Raw genomic sequence first — 24,184 nt, forward strand, 5'->3', positions numbered from 1 at the left:
CTATTTGGACAGTAATTTATTCATTCAATCAGTCAGTCCGTCAGCCAGTTACATGCACTATGTACTGTGTTAGGACAGGTTCTACTCACCCTTGACCTTCTCGAAGTCGAGGAGCGCCGGGTTTCGAACCCGGATGAGGAAGGAGGCCAGGTTGACGCCCTCTGGCGGGGTGACATCGAACATGCCCTCGTCGCCTTCCAGAAACATCCGAAAGGTTCCGTTGTTTCCCTGTGGAGAACAACCGCGATGGGTTAAACAAAATCGAAGTGGCAGAGGCAAAAGAATGTATTAATTTTATCATTATCAGTGGACAAGATGCAGGGATGACCCGTCATCCAGGAGGTGCCAAGATAAGAGGGAAGAAAGGGGATGGAGTGTGATAGGGATGGAATGGGTGGGAGTGGTTTTTATGCCTTTGTTTTTTGGCTACCTCCCTTGTAAGGGGGGAAAAAGCCTTTGGTATATGTATGAATTTGTATCATGGGTAACATTTCACTAGGGTTTCTATCTGGTTTTAGTCATTGTGTGAGATCCTGGGTTAAGCAAAGTCCAATTGGTAGAGGCATGTATTAATTTGATCATTATCATGGGTAACATTTCACCAGCGTGTCTATCTGGTTTTAGCCATTGTGTGAGATGACTTCTGTACAGCACAGTCGACGACAAGGACCTTGGCGTGAGCGGTACAGAGCGTGACGTAACGACGCCTCTGCGTCAAATAAAAACGACACCGATGCAGACACGTGTGGCCCTGGCACGGCACAGGCAGCTCGACGACATGCATGTGACACGTGCGTGACACGTGCGTGACACGAACTACACGAGTGACATTATGTGGCTTCTTGTGACACGGGATCTTGTGGGACGCCACAACACCACGAGTGGCAACGGAAATGACTCCCAGAGGGATAACATTAGTGATTCTTTTTAACTTAAATGATAACAATTCTGACTCATCGCTACAGTGACTTTCTTCAGATTTTTTTTTTCTTTTGCCAAAAACAGGAGGACAACCTCCAGCTCAAAGATCCTCCATGATCAATCTCTAAGGTCAATCGGTTCCATCGATCAATCGACATCCCTTCATGCCGTTGACCTTGTCCTCCAGCCGCATAATATCAAAGTCCGTCACCTCGCTGATGATGAAAACAGAAATACTGAAAATTATGTTCGGCACTGCGCCTAAGCACAAACTGAGACGCAGGCGACACAGGTGACGCAGGCGACACAGGTGACGCAGGCGACACAGGTGACGCAGGCGACACAGGCGACGCAGCACAGAGGCAAAGGCAGACTTCCTGTTGCTGAACCGAAGTACAGTTTGAACTCTCTTACTTGAGATGCTTCTAGATGTACTTCCTCAACATTTCAAATGAGAGAGAAGTTCAGTCTGTACTTCAACTCAGCAACAGGAAGCCTGTCTTTGCCCTGTGCTGCGTCGCCTGTGTCGCCTGCGTCTCAGTTTGACCTTAGGCTAATCTACTTTAATGGAGACATTAATTAGGGACTCCAAATGCAAATCCTCGCCATAGAGTGCGCTTCTGTGAATGTTACATAAATAAATGAAAAAAATAAGAATACATAAATTAAATAAATAAATAAATACAGCGAGTATGGCAGCAGATCTGCGCGTGGCGAGCTAGGTGCAAAGTCTAAAGCGGACCCAACGCGATCAATATTATTGCGCAATATTCCGTATTGTACAATAGGGATGATATTGAAGAATGACAATATATCGAAGACATCAAATATATAGGTCAAACACGCGTGGCTTTTCAATACCATCCCAGCACTGTCAATAATGTAATGGTGTACTTGAAACATTGTATATTCATTATTGTATATTTGTATATTCAATGTATTATCAAATGTGAGAACTAAGTGTCCATATTAAGCGCGTGGCTGTGATTTTCCCGCCAAGCCTGAGCTTGGTGGCGTGGCTTGGCGTCAGAGGCAGTCTTGGTTCTGCCTCCAAGCGACCGCACGTAGTGCTTTAAAATTATCAATTTATTCCTATTCAGTGTTTCATTGGCCACCCGTATACAATAATACTGCACAATACGGAATATTGCGCAATAATATTGATCGTGTAGGGCCTACCTAATATTTTGCGAAGGGAATATAAACGTTGTAGTATAATTCCAGTCAATTTAAAAGGACTAACAAATGTACTTGTGTACAAACAAAAGCTTCCCTATGGGAAACATACTATAATGTGATTCTTTAAATGTACTATGACACAATATATTATCATGATGTTCTTTAAAAGATACTTGAATATAATATGTCATAATGTGATTTTAAGTACTGAACTACTATGCACTATAATGCGACCCTGACACACCGTACTGATATTTGACCAATGTCAAACTATCCTAATCTACGGGGATTGATCGAAACTCCGTTTTTTATAAAGAACTCCCGCCTTTCAGGTCCATGATAATTTTATTTGTGTCGTTTAATAATTGAAAATAACAAGAAAATGCGTCACGGTATTTGGAAGACTCAAAGTACATCGACGTCATGACGTCATGTCGGTTGAGACCGTGAGAGAGCAAAGCTTCTGTCTATGGCGAAGCACAGAACGGATGTTCGTCACAGCAAGAAAGTGGGGGTGGGCGGACAGGGGGGTGAGAATATGCTTATAGGGAAAAAAAGTCAAAATGGTAAACAAAAAAAGAATTTATCTACGACTAGCACGGGGATGAAGAGAGAAAGGGGGATTCTAAACAGAACTACGGGACAGGTTGTTGCAACAGCACATCGAGAGCATCTACGACCATCGCAAGGCAGCGGGACTAGACCGTGTTTCCTCTGGTTCATGCCACTAATACATCAATATAATAAAGAGATAGATATATACTGTATATATATATATATATACTGTGGCCAGGAAGCAACCTTACCTGGTCTCCGTCCCATACCACTATATGCGCCTTGGATAAAGAAAATTTGGGTTAAATATACATCACATCCAAACACCATCAAAGACGCAGTTATTGTTAACGTACTGTATTGGCTGCGTTGTCTGACTTGATAAAATTTCAGTAAAATGGCTAATAATAGTGAATTAATTACAAATTAAGGTTGTGTTACAAACACCATTAGGAATGCATTTGAGAAGGGATTAATTCAATGAAGAGAATAGTAGAACATTCTTCTAAAGGTTAATTGTTTATTTCATGACACACACAGACACGGACACACCTATACACACACACACACACACACATACCTACACACACATACACACATACCTACACACGCACGCACGCGCACACACACAAACTACTACCCCATCTACATGTAAAAGATGAAAGATCAGTTTCATCATTCATGATCCATCGTGTGAAACCAACACTTGGTGTCTGTTCGTGGTGACCCGCGAGGTTGACGTCGGAGAGAACCATCTCCCCAAGCTGTCTCTTCCCTTGCCCTCATTAGGGGTTATCACACTGGGCCTACACGGGCTTCGCCAGCGTCGACAATTGACAGTTCGTTCGAGTAAAAACGACTTCGGTTACAATATTTAAATTTTCAAAATCTCCAAATATCAAATTATCTTCCCGTCTTATATAGCAAAGTTGAAGAATGAACTTCGAGATTGTAAACATATATGAATGTTAGACATTTTGTTGAAATGTTCTTAGAGAAGTCTAGATTTGTGTAAGCGAAGTCCTATTCTAGTTATTCAAATGGAGGTTGGAGGTAAGATGTGGAAGGAAAAATAGCCCAGTGTGGATAACCCCTTTAATGATATACCCGAGAATCGTCCCCACGCTTCTCTTCAAGAGGTCCTCCTTGAGGGCGAAGCTCCTACTCCACGTCCACTCACCTGGTCGTGGTCGTAGACTTCGGGAATGGCGTCCCCGATGAGGTTGACTGGCATGTTGAACTGGGACCCCTCAGCTACCTCGGCGATGTAGTGGGACGCGCGAAACGTCGGCGTCTCGTCGTTGACGTCTTCCAGGAGGACCGTCACTTCCGTCGTCACACTCGGGGCAGGAGTCACCATGGCGCTCTCCTCCTCCGCCTGTAGGACCATGGAGGTACGACAGATCGTAAGAATGAGGGAGACTGCGAGAGACCCTATGGCCTATACTAGACAGTTCAAAGTTCCTTACTACCTGTCATCACTTTCCATAAAGTTATCTAGCCTTCTAAACAACCAATTCTATTCTCCTCCTCCGCCTGTAAGACCGTGGAGGTACGACAGATCGTAAGAATGAGGGAGACAAAACGAGACCCTATGGCCTACACTAGACAGTTCCAAGTCCCCCACCACCTGTCATCTCTTTACGTAAAGTTATCTTAAAACAATCAATTCTGCTCTCATCCTCTGCCTGTAGGACGGTGGGGATCTTGTATTTCATAAGAATTGGAGAGACTGCAAGAGACCCTAAGGCCTAGACTAGACAGTTCCAAGTCCCTTTCCATAAATTTATCTTCTCTTCTCTTAATACAACCAAATGTTTCAGCGCTCGCTCACTACATGATTACTAAGTCTATTCCATTCATTAACAACTCTGTCATTAAACCAGTTTGGCACATTTCCTTCTTAAACGTAAATTTGTCCAATTCGAATCCATTACTACGAGTCCTGCCCTGCTGTCTTAATATGATGACCTTGTTTCCATCACCCTTGTTAAAGCCATTGACCCATTTGAATACCTCTGTTAGATCACCCTGCACTCTGTCTTTCGGGAGAGCGTAGGTTACAGTACCTCAGTGTGTCTTCTTGTTATGAAATTCTAAGCATTTGTGTAATTTTGGTCATTCTCCTTTGTACTGATTCTAGTGAACTGACATCAGTTCTATAGGGCGGAAACTAAAACTGTACCACATAGTCAAGGATGAGTCTAATTATTGCCATACAGATTTTAATGATTACCTCTGCAGTGTTGTTTGTAGCCGTCCTAGCAACAAATCCTAATGCCCTGTTAGCCTTATTCTTGGCATTATTGCACTGTTTCCTGGATTTAAGTTCCGGACTCACTAATACTCCTAAATGCTTTACGCATTCCGCTTCCTTTAACATTTCCTAACCCCTGCCTAAATTTTGTGCAATTTGTATAAATCAGAATGGGGACTCATTTAAAATAATAAATAATAGATAAACAAATAAGTAAATAGATAAATAGATAGATAAATAAATAAATATACAAGTAAATACACAAATAAACGAATACATAAATAAACTACCTTAAACATGAATAAACAAATGAAACTGAAACAAAAGTTAAACCAAAACGTGTTCAGACAGAGACGGAGGGAGCAAAGAAGACGAGGAAGAAGAACAGGAAGACGAAGAGGAAGAGGAAGAAGAACTCACCTGTATCTTGATGATGATGGCGCCGTTGGTGGCCAGCAGGTTCTCCCTGTCCAGGGGCCTCTTGACGTAGAGGACCCCCGTATCCCGCTCCAGGGTGAAGAGGGACTGGTCGCCCTCCAGCATCGAGTACACGATGCGGTTGTTCACGCCTCGGTCGCCGTCGATGGCTTTCACTGCAGACGGGAGAAGGGGGGGGGGGTCAGTGGGTGGGAGGCACACGTGGGGGGAGGTGGGGGAGATGTGGGTAGGGGGAGTGAGAGAAAGGGGGAATGAGATAAGGGGGAGTGAGGTAAGGGGGAGTGTGATAAGGGGGAGTGTGGTAAGGGGGGAATGAGAGAAAGGGGGGAGTGAGGTAAGGGGGAGTATGATAAGGGGGGAGTGGGAGATGGGGAGAGTGAAAGAAAGGGAGAGTGAGAGAAAGGGTCATGGGTCAGTGGATGGGGGGCACGTGTGGGGGAGGGGGGTTTGAGATGAGGGTAGGGGGAGCGAGATAAGGGGGGGAGTGAGAGAAGGGGGGAAGTGAAGTAAATGGGTCTCAGAAAACGGGTGACAAGAGAAAGGGTGTGTGTGTGAGAGAAGGACGTTTGAAATGAAGGACATGTAATATTGAAGAAAAGGGTTTTGTTTATTTATGATGATAATATTGAAGAAAAGGGTTTTGTTTATTTATGATGATACTAAGACAAAATGGTGGACAAGAAGGATTCTCTACATTCTTTTATTCCTACTGTGGTTTCTCGATAATATTTAATAATTAAATAGTTCCTTTTTGTTTTCAATATTTGTGAAATCCATCCACAGAATATTACAAAACAGTTACCAGTCCAGCCGAATTGGGGGCGAAGTCAAATGGAAATATTCATAAAAAAAATAACAAGTTGACATCAACATTTCATAAATCATTTAAACTCTGAAGATTAAGCTATCAAAAGACCCCCAAATAATTATCCGACTTGTTTTAGTAATCTGTTAACATTGGTATAATCTAATCATGGCTAACATTTAAAGTCACCCCCGTACAATACGTTTTCTTAGATTGAGTCTGTCGTCGTTCGATTAGAGAAAACGTCGCAAGCTCACCTTCTAAAACTCCAGAGTTTACTGGTATATCCTCTGGTATTCTGGTCACTGGGGGTACCTGGATAAATTCTGGGGGTTGGTCCTCTACGTCCAGTACCCGTACCAGAACAGCTGCAGTTCCGGTGTTCACTCTGCCGCTGATAGCACGATCTACCGCCAGGACCTTCAAGAACAAGTTCAGGTAAAAAATAAATAAAAATATAAATTAAAATCAAATAAAAAATTATAATAATAAAAATTAAATTAATAAAAATGAACGGAGACCTTAAAAACAATGTATAACTCAGGTATCACTGCTTCATAATGAATAACCTAATCTTATATCGTATCATTTGTCACGCATACACTCTTTATGAACAAGAAAGTTTTCGTGATGCATTATGGGTTGTGTGTGGTCAACACCTGGCAGAAGGAACGGTATGTCATTTGGGGAACGTTAGTGAGTTGTTTCATGAACGATGGCATTTCAGACTAGCAAGAATATTTCCATGACCTTTAGGACCCTGAAGTAACATAAGAACATAAGAATGAAGGAGACTGCAAGAGACCATATGGCCTACTCTAGGAAGTTCCATGTCCATGACCACCTGTAATCTCCATCCATAAAGTTGTCTGACCGTTTCTTAAAACAACCGATAGTTTCAGCGCTCTCTACATGGTTACCATGTCTATTCCATTCGTTGACCACCCTATTAGTAAACCAATCTTGCCTATTTCCTTCTTAAATCTGAATTTGTCCAATTTAAATCCATTACTGCGAATCCTGTCATGTTGTCTTAATATGATGACCTTGTCTGCGTCACCAGCAATCCCACTAGCTGGCGCTATAGAGAACAGCTATACTTGTAGCATTTCCCACATGATGAGCAAAATCACCAGCCAATCCATCGAGGTGGAACGAAACGAGACAAACGGTGGTATTCTTAAAAAAGAATCTTTCTTTCTATAAATCCTTGAAAGGGAAAGATTTTTCTTAAAATACCACCGTAAGAATCTTACGGTGGTTTTCTTAAAAAAATTCTTTCCTTATATAAATCTTGTATGGATCCTTGGAAGGGAAAGGATTTTTTAAGAATATCACCGCAAGAATCTTACGGTGGTATTCTTAAAAAAATTCTTTCGTTATATAAATCTTATATAAATCCTTGGAAGGGAAAGAATTTTTTAAGAATACCACCGAAAGAATCTTACGATGTTCTTAAAAAAATCTTTCCTTATATAAATCCTTGGAAGGGAAAGAACTTTTTTAAGAATACCACCGAGAGACCCCCGAAGAAGTCTATCCCCATGCCCCGCTGTGGCGGAACCGTGCAACACACAACCGTCGAACCGCAAGGACAGGCCTGCGGTGACCGCAGCTTGCGGTGACCGCAGCGTGCGGAGACTCACCCGGAGATGATACAGTGACTTCCGCTCGTAGTCGAGGTCCCCGACGAGCCGAAGGACTCCTTTTCCTTCCACTGTGCTCACGCTAAACTTGTCCGCCTCCGTCGTCGACGTCGGGTCCAGCTTGTAGATCACCTGCGAAGTAAAAACGAAGAGAGAGGTCAGATGAGGTCATTGCACAAGAACAAACACTGGCTGGGAATGCTTCTGTCATCGTGGGCAGGGATTGGGGATCTCGTATTACAACTCACTCTCGCACGCTAAATCACTCCTCCTTCCTTCCTCCCCGACTTTCTCTCCATCTCAGATTGTGTGTACGTACACGTACACACACACACACACACACACACAGTGCTCACATTATCTCTCTCTCTCTGTCTCTCTGTCTGTCTGTCTATCTCTCTGTGTCTGTGTCTATCTCTTTCTCTCTCTCCCTCTCTGAGTGTATCTCTCTCTCTCTCTCTCTTACTCTCCGTCTCTCTCTCTCTCTCTCTCTCTCTCTCACACACACACACACACACATACACACGCATATACACACACACACACACACCACACACAAACTTGATGCTGAAAAATACAAAGATGGGTCACTACAAGCATAGCTCCCTTTCCGTATAATACAACTAGGTAAGTACAACTAGGTAAGTACAACTAGGTAAATACACAATTTGAGCCTCTAGACCGAGTGCTTCTTCTCCCCGTCTGCCTTGTTCTGACCCCCCCCCTCTTCCTTTCGACGTCACCTTCTTCACCTCCGAAGGGAAGAGGACCTTGGGCGAACTCACCTGGCCGAAGGGTCCCTCGTCCTCGTCCGTGGCCTCTAAGGTCGTCAGCACCTTCGGGGGAGAGTTCTCGAAGACGGTGACAGAGTTCTCGTGAGGTTTGAAGATGGGCTCGTTGTCGTTGATGTCCTCGATAAGGAGGAGCATGGACTGCGTCACGAAGTTCCCTTGGCCGAGCCGCCCGTCCGTCAAGGTGAGGACCACCGTGTACTCGTCCTTCAGCTGAAAAGGGGAAAGGGGGAAGTGTAGGCCGAGGGCGAGCGGGAACTTGAGAACTCAGGTGACTTGGTGAGGTCTTCGATACACGAGGTTCGTTTTGGTTAACACCTCTATCTCTCTCTCTTTCACTCTCTCTCCCTCTTATTCATCTCTGATTGTACCTCGATGTAGGGAAAGGAAGATCGAGGATTCTTGCACCACAAGTCGACCCACTGCGGCTTGGGTGTCAGGGTGCATCCCGACACCGCATTACGAAATGTCAAAAGACCATCAACCCGGAAACGACCTTTTGAAATTTCGTTTTGGTTGACGTCAAACGAGAGGGACAGGCTCGAGACAGAGAGGTTTCAGTTTATCCTTATTTGCCCCCACATCCCCACACCGCGAGCTGGAGAAAATCATTTGACGTCATCCAAAACAGAATCCGTAATCGACGTCACTGGCCGAGGGAGATTTTTTTTTTTTTTTTTTTTGTCAGCGAAGAAGAACGAGGTGGGTAGGTGACTAGACAAGTTATTTATCAATTCTGTTTCTACTTCTTTTATTGATCTTTTATATTTACTTGTGTATCAATTCGTTAACCTATTTCTTGTATAAAACACATACTGGGAGACAAAGAAAGGGGAACACGGGACTTTTGAAGGGAGTTTAACATTCTACTCGACAGGTTTCGACTTACGTCTGACAAAGACGTAAGTCGAGGCCACTTGAGGGGTGTGTTAGTCCTCTAAAAAGGACACTTCCGGAGTCTTGTATCTCCTTCCACTCGTCTTTTCATGCTGCATTTGATAAAAAAAAAACAGCATAAATCATGCAAGTTACATGTGAGGCTAATATAAATGTATAATTTACTTTTCGGAGAGAGCGACCTCAATGTTGGTCGACCGTCTTGGGAACTCACTCGACTTCCAAAGTAAAATATCAAAAAAGAAAGAAATGCAGCATGGTATTAACTCATCCACATCTGATTTACACTGCGTGTTTCTGAACGGTAGATAAATTTCATTCAGGAAATTGGAAAATGCCCAACACTGATTAGTACATTTCTCTTTCGAAAACAAGAGAAAAAAAAAACCGAGTGCACTGATGCAAATCCCTCCAAGTATGAAAAACAGTGGATTGTATTAGAGCAGGTAATGTTCGTTTATTTGTACCCACAAGCAGAACAACAAGAAAAGCATTGAAGTCAATTGATTTACCACGCGCTTGGCAGAAACCTGAAAACTGTGTATCTATCAAGAAGAGAGAGGAGGAGAAAGAGAGAGAGAGAGAGAGAGAGAGAGAGAGAGAGAGAGAGAGAGAGAGAGAGAGAGAGAGAGAGAGAGAGAGAGAGAGAGAGAGAGAGAGAGAGAGAGAGAGAGAGAGAGAGAGAGGAGGCTGCGTGAGGCATTGGTCCCGTTTTCCATACTTGGAATAAACGCCTGATCGTTATGCGGCGCGAGACTGTCCACAAAGTTTGAAGCGCCGGTGAAACAATGGCCATAATAACTTGATCATTATGTAGCAACACCCTAAGGTCTGGGCTCAGCCTTAAACTCACTTCAACCTTTATGCTACTTCTTCTCACTCAACTTCACTGAATATCTACAGATTATTCAGCAAGGGCAGGGCGCAGACACAACAACAACATAACTGGGGTGGAGGACCTTTGACGGAAACAGGAGAGGACGATCGGTGTCATAACTCCCTGACATCGAGGGAATAATAACAACAAAATAACATAACATCGAGGGAACAAGAACAACTACAACAATGACGTAACGAAATGCGTAAAGAGTAGCTGGTGTATGTTCACTCGAGGTCTCTAGAATTCAAAATCCTATTTCTAGGTAAAGAGTACTTAGCCCTTTATGCCGTGTATAAAGCGCTTACGTATTGGTGGTCCCTAACTTTCCGGAAACCACTCCAACATCGAATTAAGGGGATTGGATTCTAAAAATGGGATTGGATAATTCATAATAGGGTTATATGATTTTTTAACGGGGTTTAATCTTCCTTTATGGGGTTGGGTTAGGATTCGAATCCTCTAAAAAGAATCCAACCCCTTTAACAGGGATACAATCCCTTTAAAGGAGATACAATCTCATTAGAAAGGATTCAAACCCCTTACATCGTCATACATTCAACAACTACCAGTGTCAAACTGCGGGGATTTCAATGTGAGTTCATGGAACCCTTGCTGGCAGCCACTGCTCCAGGCTGTGCGTGTGAGGGGGACCATCTAGATCATTGTTACAGCAGAAAAGAGTAATGTCACCACTCTAATACTTAATGTAATTATAAATTTTCTGTAGCAGGGAAGGAGGATTTTTTGTCAATATATTCTTATTCTCGGATTTCATACCAAGTTTAAGCCTAACATATTGCAAGGAAATGTAAGGAAGTTTTTTTTTCCCTCTCTCCATTCCAAAAACATGCAAGTCTAGCACGAACAATCTCAGTCATCCTTTGAAACAACGACAACAAATATTTCGTGCGATACACCCCCCTAGAAAAAAAAAAATGCACGACATGAACCCATTGTTCTCGAACCTAAAGTACCATAGATCTACGCGCCTGATACCTGAAATCATTTATCTCGGCATAAACGACCCTTACGACCCCCGTTAACAGAAAAAAAAGGTTATTTTTTCGTGGAAGTCCGGTAACCCCTTTCTTCTTTACCACGAAGTCCCTTTCTTTGGTACACCGTCCTCACGGGGCCATCCCTGTGGCAAACTCTGGGCTTTGTTGTTTCAAAGGATTACAAAGACGGAACATGACGACAGGAGACCTTTTGGTCCATAACTAGGACGGATGCGAAAAAATATATAATAATGATAAATAGAAAAATAAATAATTCAATAAACAAAAATCATAATATAAATAATAATCAAATAAATAAATGCATAGGTATAGTTAAATAATAAACAAACAGGTAAATAGTAAATAATAATAAATTGACAGATAATTACAATAAATAAAAATCAAGCAAATGATAAACAGACAAATAATAAAATCAAATAAACAAATAATATAAAATAAATGATTCATTACAACATCTTGCTTAGATGTTTATCTAAACGAATCTTAAAGCTTCGAACTGAACTACATTGCACTGCCTTCGCGAAGAACAGAGTCGCGGATTATCTCGCTGACAAGGAAGACCCACCTCTCTGTCCAAGGCTTTGTTGAGAAAGACGAGAGCCTGATCGGGCCCAGTGTGCTCCAAACTCAGAAGTTCCTGTCCCTCGGTGCCCCGTATCCCGAAGGTCAGCTTGTCCCCGTCTTCGTCGTAGCCTCGTAAGGTGTAGATGTTCGTTCCTGAAAGCAAGAAAGAGAGAATGATGAAGCGAGGTTGAAAAAACAAATAAAAAGACAAGGTAGTCTCCCACGTGGAAGAGGAAATGTGCGTCTCCGCCCCACAAACTCTTCTCAGGTGACCAAAAGCTTTGAAACTCGAACTCTGGTCACAGAATCAAAGTATTCTCATACGTTGGCAATCTGAAGAACAGTGGTAAACATCACGAAGAAAAAACGCTGTGGCCAAGAACACAGACACACCTCGATGAACTGGAACACCGGCGGACACAAAGCAGGTCACAGTTATTTTTGAAAATGTTCAGCTAGACTGCTCACCCGTGACAACCGCGAGTCTTAGAAAAAAAATAGTGGTCGTCACTCTTGAACAAATAGTTCCTGGTGTGTATATGTATATATAAAATCACGAAGAACCCAGAGTCGGAATAAAAGGAAACTTAGAAGAAAGTATAACTTCAATATTTCGGCTAATAGCTATAGCACTCTTCCGACTGTGTGTTCTTCGTGATTATGATTTACAAATGTGCCACTACATTTTGTCCAAGTGATATATATAATATATATATATATATATATATATATATATATATATATATGAAAAAGGTGGAAAAAGAGAGTCACGGGTCTCGTTCCGAGTTTATTCCTGACCTGTTTCGCTTGTAGCTTCTTCAGAGGAACGAGACCCGTGACTCTCTTTTTCCTCCTTTTTCTATTTGTCCCAATGTTTCAATATATATATATATATATATATATATATATATATATAGAGAGAGAGAGAGAGAGAGAGAGAGAGAGAGAGAGAGAATCACAAAACGTCGAACTACCGGCAAATTGGGCCGCAAGCGCCCCGAATGCAGTGCAGCACTCTCCTCAACATTATTGATAATCATGACCGTGACATGATCCGCTAAAACGAAGACCAGAGGCGGCGCGCATGAGAAACCGACCGACCTCTATCGTCATGAGCACGTGCGACTTTACCTGATCGACTTCTTGTCGATCATAGAGCCATCAAATCGACGTTTCCATTAGCAACACCGTATGCCGTTTCATCCGTAACGGTCAGTACCTTTTTTCTTTGTCAAAAGTCCCCATCGGTATCGTGAATGACAAGACGATGGTTTAAAAACAAAAACAAAAATGCTATTAGAACAACGACTACGTCGTCACAACAATTGCAAAAATCCTTGGCCTGGATACACAGTATTACGAGAACGAGAACAGTGGAATTGCCTGAAGGAGAAGAAGTCCACCTTTCAGATTTCTCTTCATTAAACCAAACCTGCGACCACAGTACAGTTCTTCGCAAAAAGCTTCCAGTTTCTTGGCAAGGTATGATGGAATTTACAATTGTCAAGAATTTGGAATAACTTATGAGCAAAAATGTCAATCGTACATTAAAAAATATAATTGAAAGGTGGAATTCCTTCGTATTACATTGATAACAGATGAGGTACAGTACCATAGATACTTGTGAATATCGCCACCCGCATATATATATATATATATATATATATATATATATATATATATGTGTGTGTGTGTGTGTGTGTGTGTGTGTGTGTGTGTGTGTGTGCGCGTGTGTGTGTGTGTGTGTGTGTGTGAGAGAGAGAGAGAGAGAGAGAGAGAGAGAGAGAGAGAGAGAGAGAGAGAGAGAGAGAGAGAGAGAGAGAGAGAGAGAGAGAGATAGAGAGAGAGAGTTTTATTCTTTTATTATCTACAAGCCCCGGGCTGCTCCCGTCCAGGCTTCACCATGGTGTTCGGCTTTGCCTTTAGAGGTCTTTGGTGGTTCAACAACTTTACATTCTGTTCAGCTGTCTTCGACAAATCCTCCCTTATCTTCTGACAGGGTGGTCTTTAGTCGTGACATCATGTCGCCTCTTCTTCTGATTGGCTGGTCCTCAGTTGTGACGTTATTTCTCTTCTTCTGATTGGCTGGTCCTCAGATGTGACGTTATTTCTCTTCTTCTGATTGGCTGGTCTTCGGTTGTGACGTCATGCAACGTTTACAGATTTCGATTATTTCTACAAACTAATATTTCTGTGTATGTATAATCTGTTTATTAATTTCATTTAAATCCATTTGATCTATTTAATTATTTATTTATCTATTGTTGCAGCTCATAGATAACTTTCTCAGAGAGAAGAGTCAGTAAGGGCATTTCTATTACCGGGAACACAGCTCCGTACGGTTGGACAAAATTCCACAGTAATTGCTAGGTCCATGATCTCCAGGAACCGGTGTGACCACGTTTTGTAACCCGGCCGTTGTATGGTCTCCTCCCCTCCAGTCTTCCCCGCCCTACAGCTCGACTTCTGGTCCAGGTCACATATGGTCCAAGAATGACCTCTCAGGTCACAGGTGGTCCAAGAATGACCTCTCAGGTCACAGGTGGTCCAAGAATGACCTCTCAGGTCACAGGTGGTCCAAGAATGACCTCTCAGGTCACAAAGGGTCCAAAAATGACCTCTTAGGTCACAAAGGGTCCAAATATGACCTCTCAGGTCACAGGTGGTCCAAGAAGGACCTATCAGTTCACAGGTGGTCCAAGAATGACCTCTTAGGTCACAAATGGTCCAAGAAGGACCTATCAGTTCACAGGTGGTCCAAGAATGACCTCTTAGGTCACAAATGGTCCAAGAAGGACCTATCAGGTCATCGGAAGCCACCGAGGAAGCGCCGAGTCATCGAGGTCTTCTCGAGAGAGAGAGAGAGAGAGAGAGAGAGAGAGAGAGAGAGAGAGAGAGAGAGAGAGAGAGAGAGAGAGAGAGAGAGAGAGAGAGAGAGAGAGAGAGAGAGAGAGAGAGAGAGAGAGAGAGAGAGAGAGAGAGAGAGAGAAGAGGCAGTCACTGTTTTGTTCAGAACTAACTGTACCGATTCGTTCGGTAAACTGGGTGGAGTCCAGTATGAGCTGAAGAAACAGGTGATGAAATAAAGAAAAAAAAAGATTGTAATAAGAATAATAAAAAAAAAGGGCTAAAGAAGTAATTTGTCAAAATGTCTAACGGATTCTCCAGCTTGTCTCACTCGTGCATAAAAGAACAACGAGACCAGACCTTTGTCGTGAACACAAAGGAAAGTATTAAAAAGATTCTTCCGAGAAAAAGTGTGTTTTCATTAATCGGGTTTTTCAAAAGCTATACCCACCGGTCTCCTGTGTGTCAAAATATATTTCTCGCGAGTTGCATCCACAGGATTGACTTAGAGAGTTGATGAAATGTTGTGACCTTTGGAATGAAAGATTGTTGACCAAGATATGGAAGGAGATGGCGAAGGAATATACGATTTTTTTTGTCATTCTAAGGAAGTAGTAGTAAAGCATGGCTCAGATTGTTATTTTTGATTCTGTGTCAATATAGAATAAAACATGACAAAATGCATGCACGCGCACACACACACACACACACACACACACACACACACACACACACACACACACACACACACACACACAGAGGCTTGACGGTACATTATTACCATTCTCGACCGTTCGAATCCCAACCAGGGTTGAAAAACATCTCTATCACTACACTACGAGCTGATAGTCGAACTCTGGTGGGCAAAGACGTGTGTGTATATATTTACCTAGTATCTTACGGGAAGGGGAGCTACGCTCGTGGTGTCCCGCGTTTATATCTCGCAGTGTCTAGTTTGCTCTTAAAATCGTGAATGGTTTTTGCACACACTATTGTTTCGTCCAGTTTGTTCCAAAAGAGAGAGAGAGAGAGAGAGAGAGAGAGAGAGAGAGAGAGAGAGAGAGAGAGAGAGAGAGAGAGAGAGAGAGAGAGAGAGAGAGAGTGTGTATTCACCTTGGTCTTTTCACCTTGGTTTTTTGGATCACGTGTTGGACTCGTGATCGACAGCTATTTCCCTACTCGAAGAGAGCTCAGAGCTCGTATGACCGATCTATGGGTAATGCTATGACCTTGCACACACACACACAACTCCCCGCCCACGAGAGTCGGAGTAACGACCCGAAGCGCAGCGATACCGAAATAATTTCGGCCTTGGGCATTTGAACTAGGTGCTGACGCACCTCCGTGCTGACAGACCAGTACTCCATCAACCGCGCCACCGAGTCGTGCGTGCGCGCGCGCGCGCGTGTGTGTGTGTGTGTGTGTGTGTGTGTGTGTGTGTGTGTGTGTGTGTGTGTGTGTGTGTGTGTGTGTGTGTGTGTGTGTGTGTGTGTGTGTGTGTGTGTGTGTGTGTGTGTGTGTGTGGTCAGACTCGAGAGTCGGACGGCCGGCTGTTTACACAGAGAGAGAGAGAGGTTGTCGGGTCACCGAAGGAATGTCCTCGCGAGAGGTTTTACGAGGTGATCGAGATCTTCTGGACCCAAAGGGAGACATCGCCGAGGTACGGACAGAGGTCGGAAGGTGCAATACTCTCTTTCTCCATGCTCTCTTTTTATCACGTGACCCCTGCTCTCTCTCTCTCTCTCTCTCTCGGTGTCCCCTTCCTCTTTATTCGTCCCACAGTGTCACTCTCTTCAAGTCTGTGTTTTCCAACAGCAAGTGTTGGACGCTTTTACTTATTCTATTTGTTTATTTTGTCGTTAAAAAAAAAGTTACAAATTAGATAATTTTTCGGTTTTTGAGCTACCGAGTGACTATACAATCGCACATAATTGTACATATCGCTAGCGATGTCAAACGAACTTTATTCAAAATGCAGGAAATTGAATTTGGCCATTGTATTACTTGGTGTGAGTAGATATAATACAATGTATCTGGACGCAAAGTGATACGATCATTGGACCGCTAATCGATGGTGTTTCGACGTCGGTGTCCAAGCTGTCGGTCGAGATGCAATCGGTGAGAGGAACGTGGGCGGTCGATAAGGTCCTCAGGATCTGTCCAGGTTCCTGCCAAGTGGGTGGGAGGAATCGGGGAACCCGAAGGATAAGGTCCGGTGTGTGGGGGGAAGGGGAAGGGGGGAAGGGGGCGTTTTTGTGGCAAAGGGGGGGAGGGGGAGGGGGACAAGCGAGGAGGCTGATGGTGTGGTCGACCAGCCTTGCGGGTCGAACTCGTAAATATTCCGGAGAGTTGTTATTTGTCTTTGTGTTTGGGATGCCTTCGTTCGTAGTAGGAAGGTAATCTAGGTAGCCATTTATTTTAATTTTAAAATATCTTTGGCAGCATCTGTATGTTATGTTATCCTCCAGTAATTGTTGTGATTTAATTGGAAGTTATTGGAAATGTGTCATTCCTACGCTTTGGGATTTATCGACAGTTCAAAGACTCTTCATGAATCCAGTCCCCATGTGAATCACAAGAGAAAGGACATCTGGCAACTCTCCAGTTTCCCTCCGTTTTCTTTTTCTCGAACTGGACCTTCTATGTTGTTCAATCTTCCCTTCCATTTTTTTTTGGGGTCCTGCCTTTCCTTTGTGCTCTTCAGAACTGTATACTAATTGGAGTATAAGGAGTTCATTCATCTTTAGGCAACTCTTTCACCCGAGTTTTGTCTGGTAAGACTGGAATTTGAGTAATCCCAAGTTATTTTGGAAAGGAAAGTAATGGATGGAGGACATGCTGGTAAATTATGGTCATCAAACGTCCTGAACCCTTTTTTGTTTGACAGAAAAGAAAACGGGAAATCTGGTCTTTCTCTCTCTTTTTGTCAACTTCTTTGTTTCTTTTGTTCCCTTGCTATTTGTGTCTTCCCAAAATTTCTATTTTGGTTTCTATTTCTTCGCTTATTTTGTTACCTTCTTCTTTATCTGTTTCTTTTGTTGATACATATCTTTTATTTCTTCTTTTTTTCGTTACATCGCTCTGTACTTCTTTACCCTTTTGTTACTTTACTCTTTACTTTTTTCGTTAATTTATTTTTTTTATTTCTTCATTCATTTGTTAACCTACTCTTTATTTCTTATATTATTCATTACCTTCCTCGTTACCTTGCTCCTCCTACATCGTGCCCAGCAGTGGAAATAACTGTTGCAGATGTAGTAACGAAAAATCAAAGATACGAGGGCAGGATGGGTCACTGAGGTAACGAGGGAGACCAGCAAAGATCTCGGAAGATAACCTGTGTAAAAAAAAAAAAAAAAAAAAAAAAAAAAAAATCTTCAGTCCTCTGCAGTATTTCCCAAGAAGGGTACACATTCCTGAACCTCATCTAATCAAAACTGAACAAACTCCCCTCTGTCTTCTTTCCCGTCTGTCGTCCACAGCCTACGCCCCTTCCCCACGACCTCAAACTCGTTACCCTCAGCCAGGCAGCGCCGTCGCCCCCGCTCAGAACTCGAGCGGACTTCAAGAACCTCCCTATGACTCTGGAACCTCCGAACGCTCCCTGCTGGACGCCTCGTTATGGCGACCCTCTTCGTCTACCGTCTCGGGTACCCCGGGGCGTCGTCGCTGGTGGCCATTGTTCCGAGCTAGGACTGGGAAGCTTGAAAGGGGTGTGACGTTGGGGTCCTCACGCTGTGTGACTTCTCTGCGTGCTGCTGTGGTGTTATGTCATGAGGGTAACAACGTGACGTGGGAAAGGAATGGAACAGCCATTTCATCATGGTGGGTTAAATGAAAGCCAGAGCTCTTGTGAAAATAATATTTAAATCGAAATATTTCACAAAGCAGGAAAAAACAAACAAAAACATGATTTCTGGCTCACGACTGACATACTCGTAACGTCCCACGCTCGATCTATTTGGCGGCGAATACTAATGTACTCACAAGAACCCGTCAGGTGGCTTTATACTTATACATTGGTAAATAATTATACAACACTAAACCATAATACACGCTGCGCTGTGAGTCGTTACTCCAGCTCTCGTGGGTGGGGAGTTGGGAGTGAGTGTGTGTGTGTGTGTGTGTGTGTGTGTGTGTGTGTGTGTGTGTGTGTGTGTGTGTGTGTGTGTGTGTGTGTGTGTGTGTGTGTGTGTAAGGTCACAGCATTACCTATAGATCGGTCGTATTATGAGCTTTGAGCTCTCTTCCGGGAGGGTAATAGCTGTCGATTACGAGTCTAACACGTAATCCAAGACCATGCTGAATCACACACACACACACACACACACACACACACACACACACACACACACACACACACAATACTCTCGTGGGCAGGGGTTTTGTGTGTGTGTGTGTGTGTGTGTGTGTGTGTGTGTGTGTGTGTGTGTGTGTGTGTGTGTGTGTGTGTGTGTGTGTGTGTGTGTGTGTGTGTGTGTGTGTGTGTGTAAGGTCACAGTATTACCCATAGATCGGTCATACGAGCTCTGAGCTCTCATCCGGGAGTTTAATATGTCGATCACGAGTCCAACACGTGATCCAAGACCATGGTGAATCGCACACAAACAATGCTTCCACATAAGGCAAGATACTTGCAAGTAAGCGTATCTGTAACGCACGCTGGACCTACTTAAGAGCCCAACTGTGTGTATTTGCAATGATGAAACTATAGAGGGAAAGCGAATCAAGACAACATTCCTCTTCATGGACGACGTCGTCGTCGAAACGTTTGGACGACGCGGCGTCGTGGGTACAATTTCACGGATTCCCTCAACCGTGACTGTCGGTTGACCCAGTCAAGTCTCAAACCTCAACTCGCGTGTGGAACTAAAGGTGGCGGCACACTGGGCGTTTTTCGATAGCGTGCTACTTGCTTTTGCTACTCAGTTTGAGGAGAAACTACTTTGGTGACGATTTTTTTTTTTCAAATTTCCAAAAGTCAAATTACTTTTGCGTCATAGATTGAGAAGCTGAGTGACGAGTGTTAGACACATTGTTGAGACGTTCTTACGGAAGTCTTAGAATATTGTGCCCGAAGTCGTTTCTACTCAAACGAAGTAGCAAAAGTGAGTAGCATGCTAGCCTAGTGTGTCGCACTATCAAACCTTTCGGCGGTCCTAGTTAACGCTTTTAGTCATTAGAAAGTAAAAGTTTGCCATCTGACTTCCTAGTTCCTCTTGGCTTACTAGTTTATGTATGAAACCTAGCGGCGATTTTCATAAGCATACCCAATGAAGTTATTAGAATTGCTTTTTCCAGTGGTAGAAAGGATTTACAAGAGATGGCGAAAAGTCCTGAAAGTAGTAAGGACCTGAATCCTGGCAATTGGGAGACAGCAGAGGACCACATAAGCAGCTAACTTTCTCCTGAGTTCCCTAAAAGTACGTTTTGGTCGTTGCGATTACTATGCTGCTACTAGCACAGCCATTAATGGCTGGTGACGCGCATCCTACTACCTGGCATCCTATTTGGGTAAGCGCCTTGGTTGTAAGCTCGGTGAAAACGATTATAAGCACCTCGAGGCAAAACAGGAACATTCAGAAACAAAGACTTAATGCTCCAGGCAATCGTTTGACGATCATCGTTGAGCCATGAACGATCATCGTTGGACGATAATCGCACCGAGGGTACGGCTTGCAGGTAGACGCTCTCAACCCGCGCCGACAGCTGTCCTTGTCAGCCCTTGTCGGTCTTGTCATGCCTTGTCAGTACAATGTAACTCCTTTGTCAGCTCTTGTCAGTCCCTGTCAGCCACTGTCAGACCATCTCAGGCCCTGTCAGCCCTTGTTAGTTCTATGTAGCTCCTTGTCAGCCCTTGTCAGCCCCTGTCAGTCCAATGTAAGTCTTTGTCGGTCCAACGCAAGTCCTTGTCGCTCCTTGTCAGTCCAATGCAAGTCCCTGTCGGTCCTTGTCAGTCCAATACAAGTTCTTGTCGCTCCCTGTCAGCCCCTGTCAGTCTTCATGTTACCAGGCTGGCGCCTCGTCAGGGCGGTGACGCTAGCAAAGAAAGAAAGAGAGAGAAAGACGCGGCCGTCCGCTGCTCAGCCGCCCAACACAGGTCGACGAAAAAAAAAAAAAAAAGTAATAACGATTCAATCGGCCCTGCTGTCGCCAAATACGGGAGTCCATCAGATGGGAGTTACCCGCACGAGAGTGAGCGAGCGAGCGAGTGAGTGAGAGTGAGAGAGTGAGAGAGTGAGAGAGACGGAGAGACAGTGTGAATGTGTGTGTGTGTATGAACGTGTGTGTGTGTGTGTGTGTGTGTGTGTGTGTGTGTGTGTGTGTGTGTGTGTGTGCGCGCGAGGGATACAGATGGAGAGCCAGAGGGAGAGAGAGAGAGAGAGAGAAGGAAAGAGAGAGAGGGAGTGAGAGAGATAGAGAGGGGGGAAAGAGAGATAGAGATAGACAGATAGAGAGAGAGAGAGAGAAAGAGTGTTTGAAGACAAAGTCCGGCTTTGCGCTCTCCACTCCTCTTCACTCCAGCCTTACGTATGAGAATGGGGACTGCGGTAGTCCACACAGGGCCTATCGGGCTCAACGACCAACAACCAAGACTTCAAGTACTATGTTTGGATCCTCCCCTCCCTCACAACCACAACCACCACCACCACCACCACCACCACCATCTCTCCCACGCCCCTAAAGAGAAAATAAATCGATACTTACATGACCCATACCGTCATGCCTGGAAACCTTGATCGCTCCTTCATGGCAAGCCAAAAGAGAACCGGGAACCATTCAGAACCGCCGACCGTTTCCAGGTGCGAGTGTCACCCTGTGGTCCATAGACCCCCCCCCCCCACAAAGGGAACCACAAAATTTCGCAAGCGAAGCCGCAAGCTAAACTCGTGGGGTCTGGTGAATACCTGACGATTCTATCCACTGTTAAAGTGGCCTTCCCCAGGAGGTTAAACAACAGCAGTGCATAAGCATGGTGTATGTGTCGGGTAGAAGTTCTCGATGAAGTGACACAAGTGACCTTTCTCCTTAGGGGTCTTGATGCGTCCTTGCCCTCCTCCTCCCATACACCCTGATGGCTCGTCCCGATCCCTAACCTCGGACTCCCGACCCCCCCTGCCCCCCCTCTCCCCCTAGTGCGCCCTGGGAGCCCATAAACCCCCCCAAACATTGGTGGTGGAGCAACGCCCTAAGTGACCGGCCAACCTTTGGCCCCGTATGGAACAAGCAAGCTGCCCAGGCAGCTTTCTGATAACTTTCTCCCAGACCTTAGTGCAATTAAACAACTTCTCGTCCTTGTCCCTTACACACACACACACACACGCACGTGCAAACACACACGCAAACGTACACGAACACGCACACACACACACACACACACATAAACACACACCTTTATTCACACCAAAAGCTTGATAGTATAGGGGCGTGCATGCACAAGTATACACACAAAACATTCACATGTGTGTTTGTGCGTTGACGTGCACTCCCAAAACACAAGCACATCACAAAACGTGCGCGCTGACAAAGAAGGCATGTGGCACGTCCAGAAAATGAAGAACGCCCACAGGCTTATATGGAATGACCAAAATCAGAAAAAAGTGAAAGTTTTTGGCCACACCTGCTCGTGAAATATACACCAGTGAGCAATGAGAGTGTACTGGGAGGCCCGACTTCTTGTCATCGCGAGTCAATTCCTTTCTAAATTGCCCCCGAGGATTATTACCTCTTGTGCATTGAATTCACCTCGAGAGAAACCGTTCACAGGCTTCTTTCTAGTATCGTGTGTGTGTGTGTGTGTGTGTGTGTGTGTGTGTGTGTGTGTGTGTGTGTGTGTGTGTGTGTGTGTGTGTGTGTGTGTGTGTGTGTGTGTGTGTGTGTGTGTGTGTGTGTGTGTGTGTGTGTGTGTGTGTGTGTATTTACCTAGTTGTATTATGCGGGAAGGAAGCTATGCTCGTAGTGACCCGTCTTTGTATCTTTCAGCATCAAGTCTGTTCTTAAATTCTTGAATAGTATTTGCACACACTGTTGCCTCATCTAATTTATTCCAGATATGCACCAATCTGTGTGTGTGTGTGTGTGTATGTATATATATATATATATATATATATATATATATATATATATATATATATATACATACATACAATATAACGTGTACTACCTTTCTCTCCTTTTTGCCAACCTTATCTAAAGTGACGAGATTAACATCTTATCCAAAACATCTTCCTCGATGTTATCTACGACGCCTTTCTCAAAGTCCAGGTGTGCAACTCCGCTGTCGACACTCCCACTTCCGTCGTCACAAACTCCTTTCGTCACCGTCACAGGAAGAAACGACACTCCCAACATCATGGTAATGGCACCCCTCGCTAATATACTCCCTGAAGTCGTAGGCAGTCGTATTCTTGTCAGGGTCCATTAAATCTGATTGGTTTTTTCCATAACAGATGCTGGATGCCTCCCAGGAAATTAAAACTCGTAAGTTTTTCGTTCGAATCTGCTATCGAACTTGTCCAAGCGAATGCTTATGGTTTCCTATTGTTGCCATACCGTGCCTTCCTGCCCTTTGGTGATCAAAGACGATATTCCGTCTTGACAGCATCTGAATATCATTATCATCTCAAAGGAAGACCTCTCCCCCCTTAGTCCCCTTCTGTTCGAAAGCCTCCCTCGACCTTTGTTCTTCTGGTCCATTTGCTCAGTCGACAGCACCCTTTCTTCAACTTCCGTTCTTTTCATCTCTTCCACTCCTCCTCCTCCTCCTCTTGTTTTTATTCTCCCGCATACTCTCTCTTTCCAATTTCTTTTGGTACCTTTCTCAACGCCATAAATTACTTTGAATAACGATCATGGCGACGACCGTGACTATTTCCCTCATTACCATTTTTTCTTTTTTTGTCAACAGCCTTCTTGCCCCCCTCCTCCTTCTCGGTCGCTTCACTCGTATCCATACTATTCTCTTTTCTTTCTTGTCTCTCCGAGACATGGAGGTCAAAGGTCTACCGCTCGCTGTCAGGCCCCCACCCCACTCCAGCCCAGCAGACTCCACCCCCCATTCCCTCCCCCCTACCCGCCGCCATCTGTTCAGAAAATCCCCAAAATCTCGCTCTTATTTCCCCTTGACCGCGTCCAGGAATCCGTCCACTTGTTCCCCTCCCGAAGGCTTCCAGTCGGGGGTCGGTCGGGGCTTCCAGGAACCGGACCTGGAACGCCGCCCTGTGAACCATACGGGCTGGAAACCCGACCAGAGCGAATGGGCGTGGTGTTAGCTTTCTCCTCTGTCGAGAGGTCCTTCTTTCGTTCACGAATTCGGTGCGGTTTCGTACGAGGTCGTGAGACGAGCTGCGTTCGAAATCGGGCGAAAAGGTTTCTCTTCCACGTA

The 24,184-nt window shown here is 44.3% G+C and overlaps 1 protein-coding gene across 4 annotated transcripts in view; it reads right to left on the reverse strand.

Annotated features, from left to right (window-relative positions):
* Positions 1–24,184, reverse strand: part of Cad88C (cadherin 88C) — a 366,763-nt gene that overhangs the window by 29,638 nt on the left and 312,941 nt on the right. For all 4 annotated transcript variants that reach the window (XM_076201341.1, XM_076201340.1, XM_076201339.1 and 1 more), the window contains exons 6-12: positions 11,954–12,105; positions 8,587–8,805; positions 7,802–7,933; positions 6,413–6,575; positions 5,333–5,505; positions 3,836–4,033; positions 90–228 (exon numbers count right to left, since the gene is read on the reverse strand). In XM_076201341.1, coding sequence (XP_076057456.1) covers positions 90–228; positions 3,836–4,033; positions 5,333–5,505; positions 6,413–6,575; positions 7,802–7,933; positions 8,587–8,805; positions 11,954–12,105 — 1,176 coding nt within the window. The remainder of the gene's footprint in view (positions 1–89; positions 229–3,835; positions 4,034–5,332; positions 5,506–6,412; positions 6,576–7,801; positions 7,934–8,586; positions 8,806–11,953; positions 12,106–24,184) is intronic.

Source organism: Oratosquilla oratoria, chromosome 18 (genome assembly GCF_046742065.1).
Source record: "Oratosquilla oratoria isolate Oo_2021 chromosome 18, ASM4674206v1, whole genome shotgun sequence".
Taxonomy (NCBI): Eukaryota; Metazoa; Arthropoda; class Malacostraca; order Stomatopoda; family Squillidae; genus Oratosquilla; species Oratosquilla oratoria.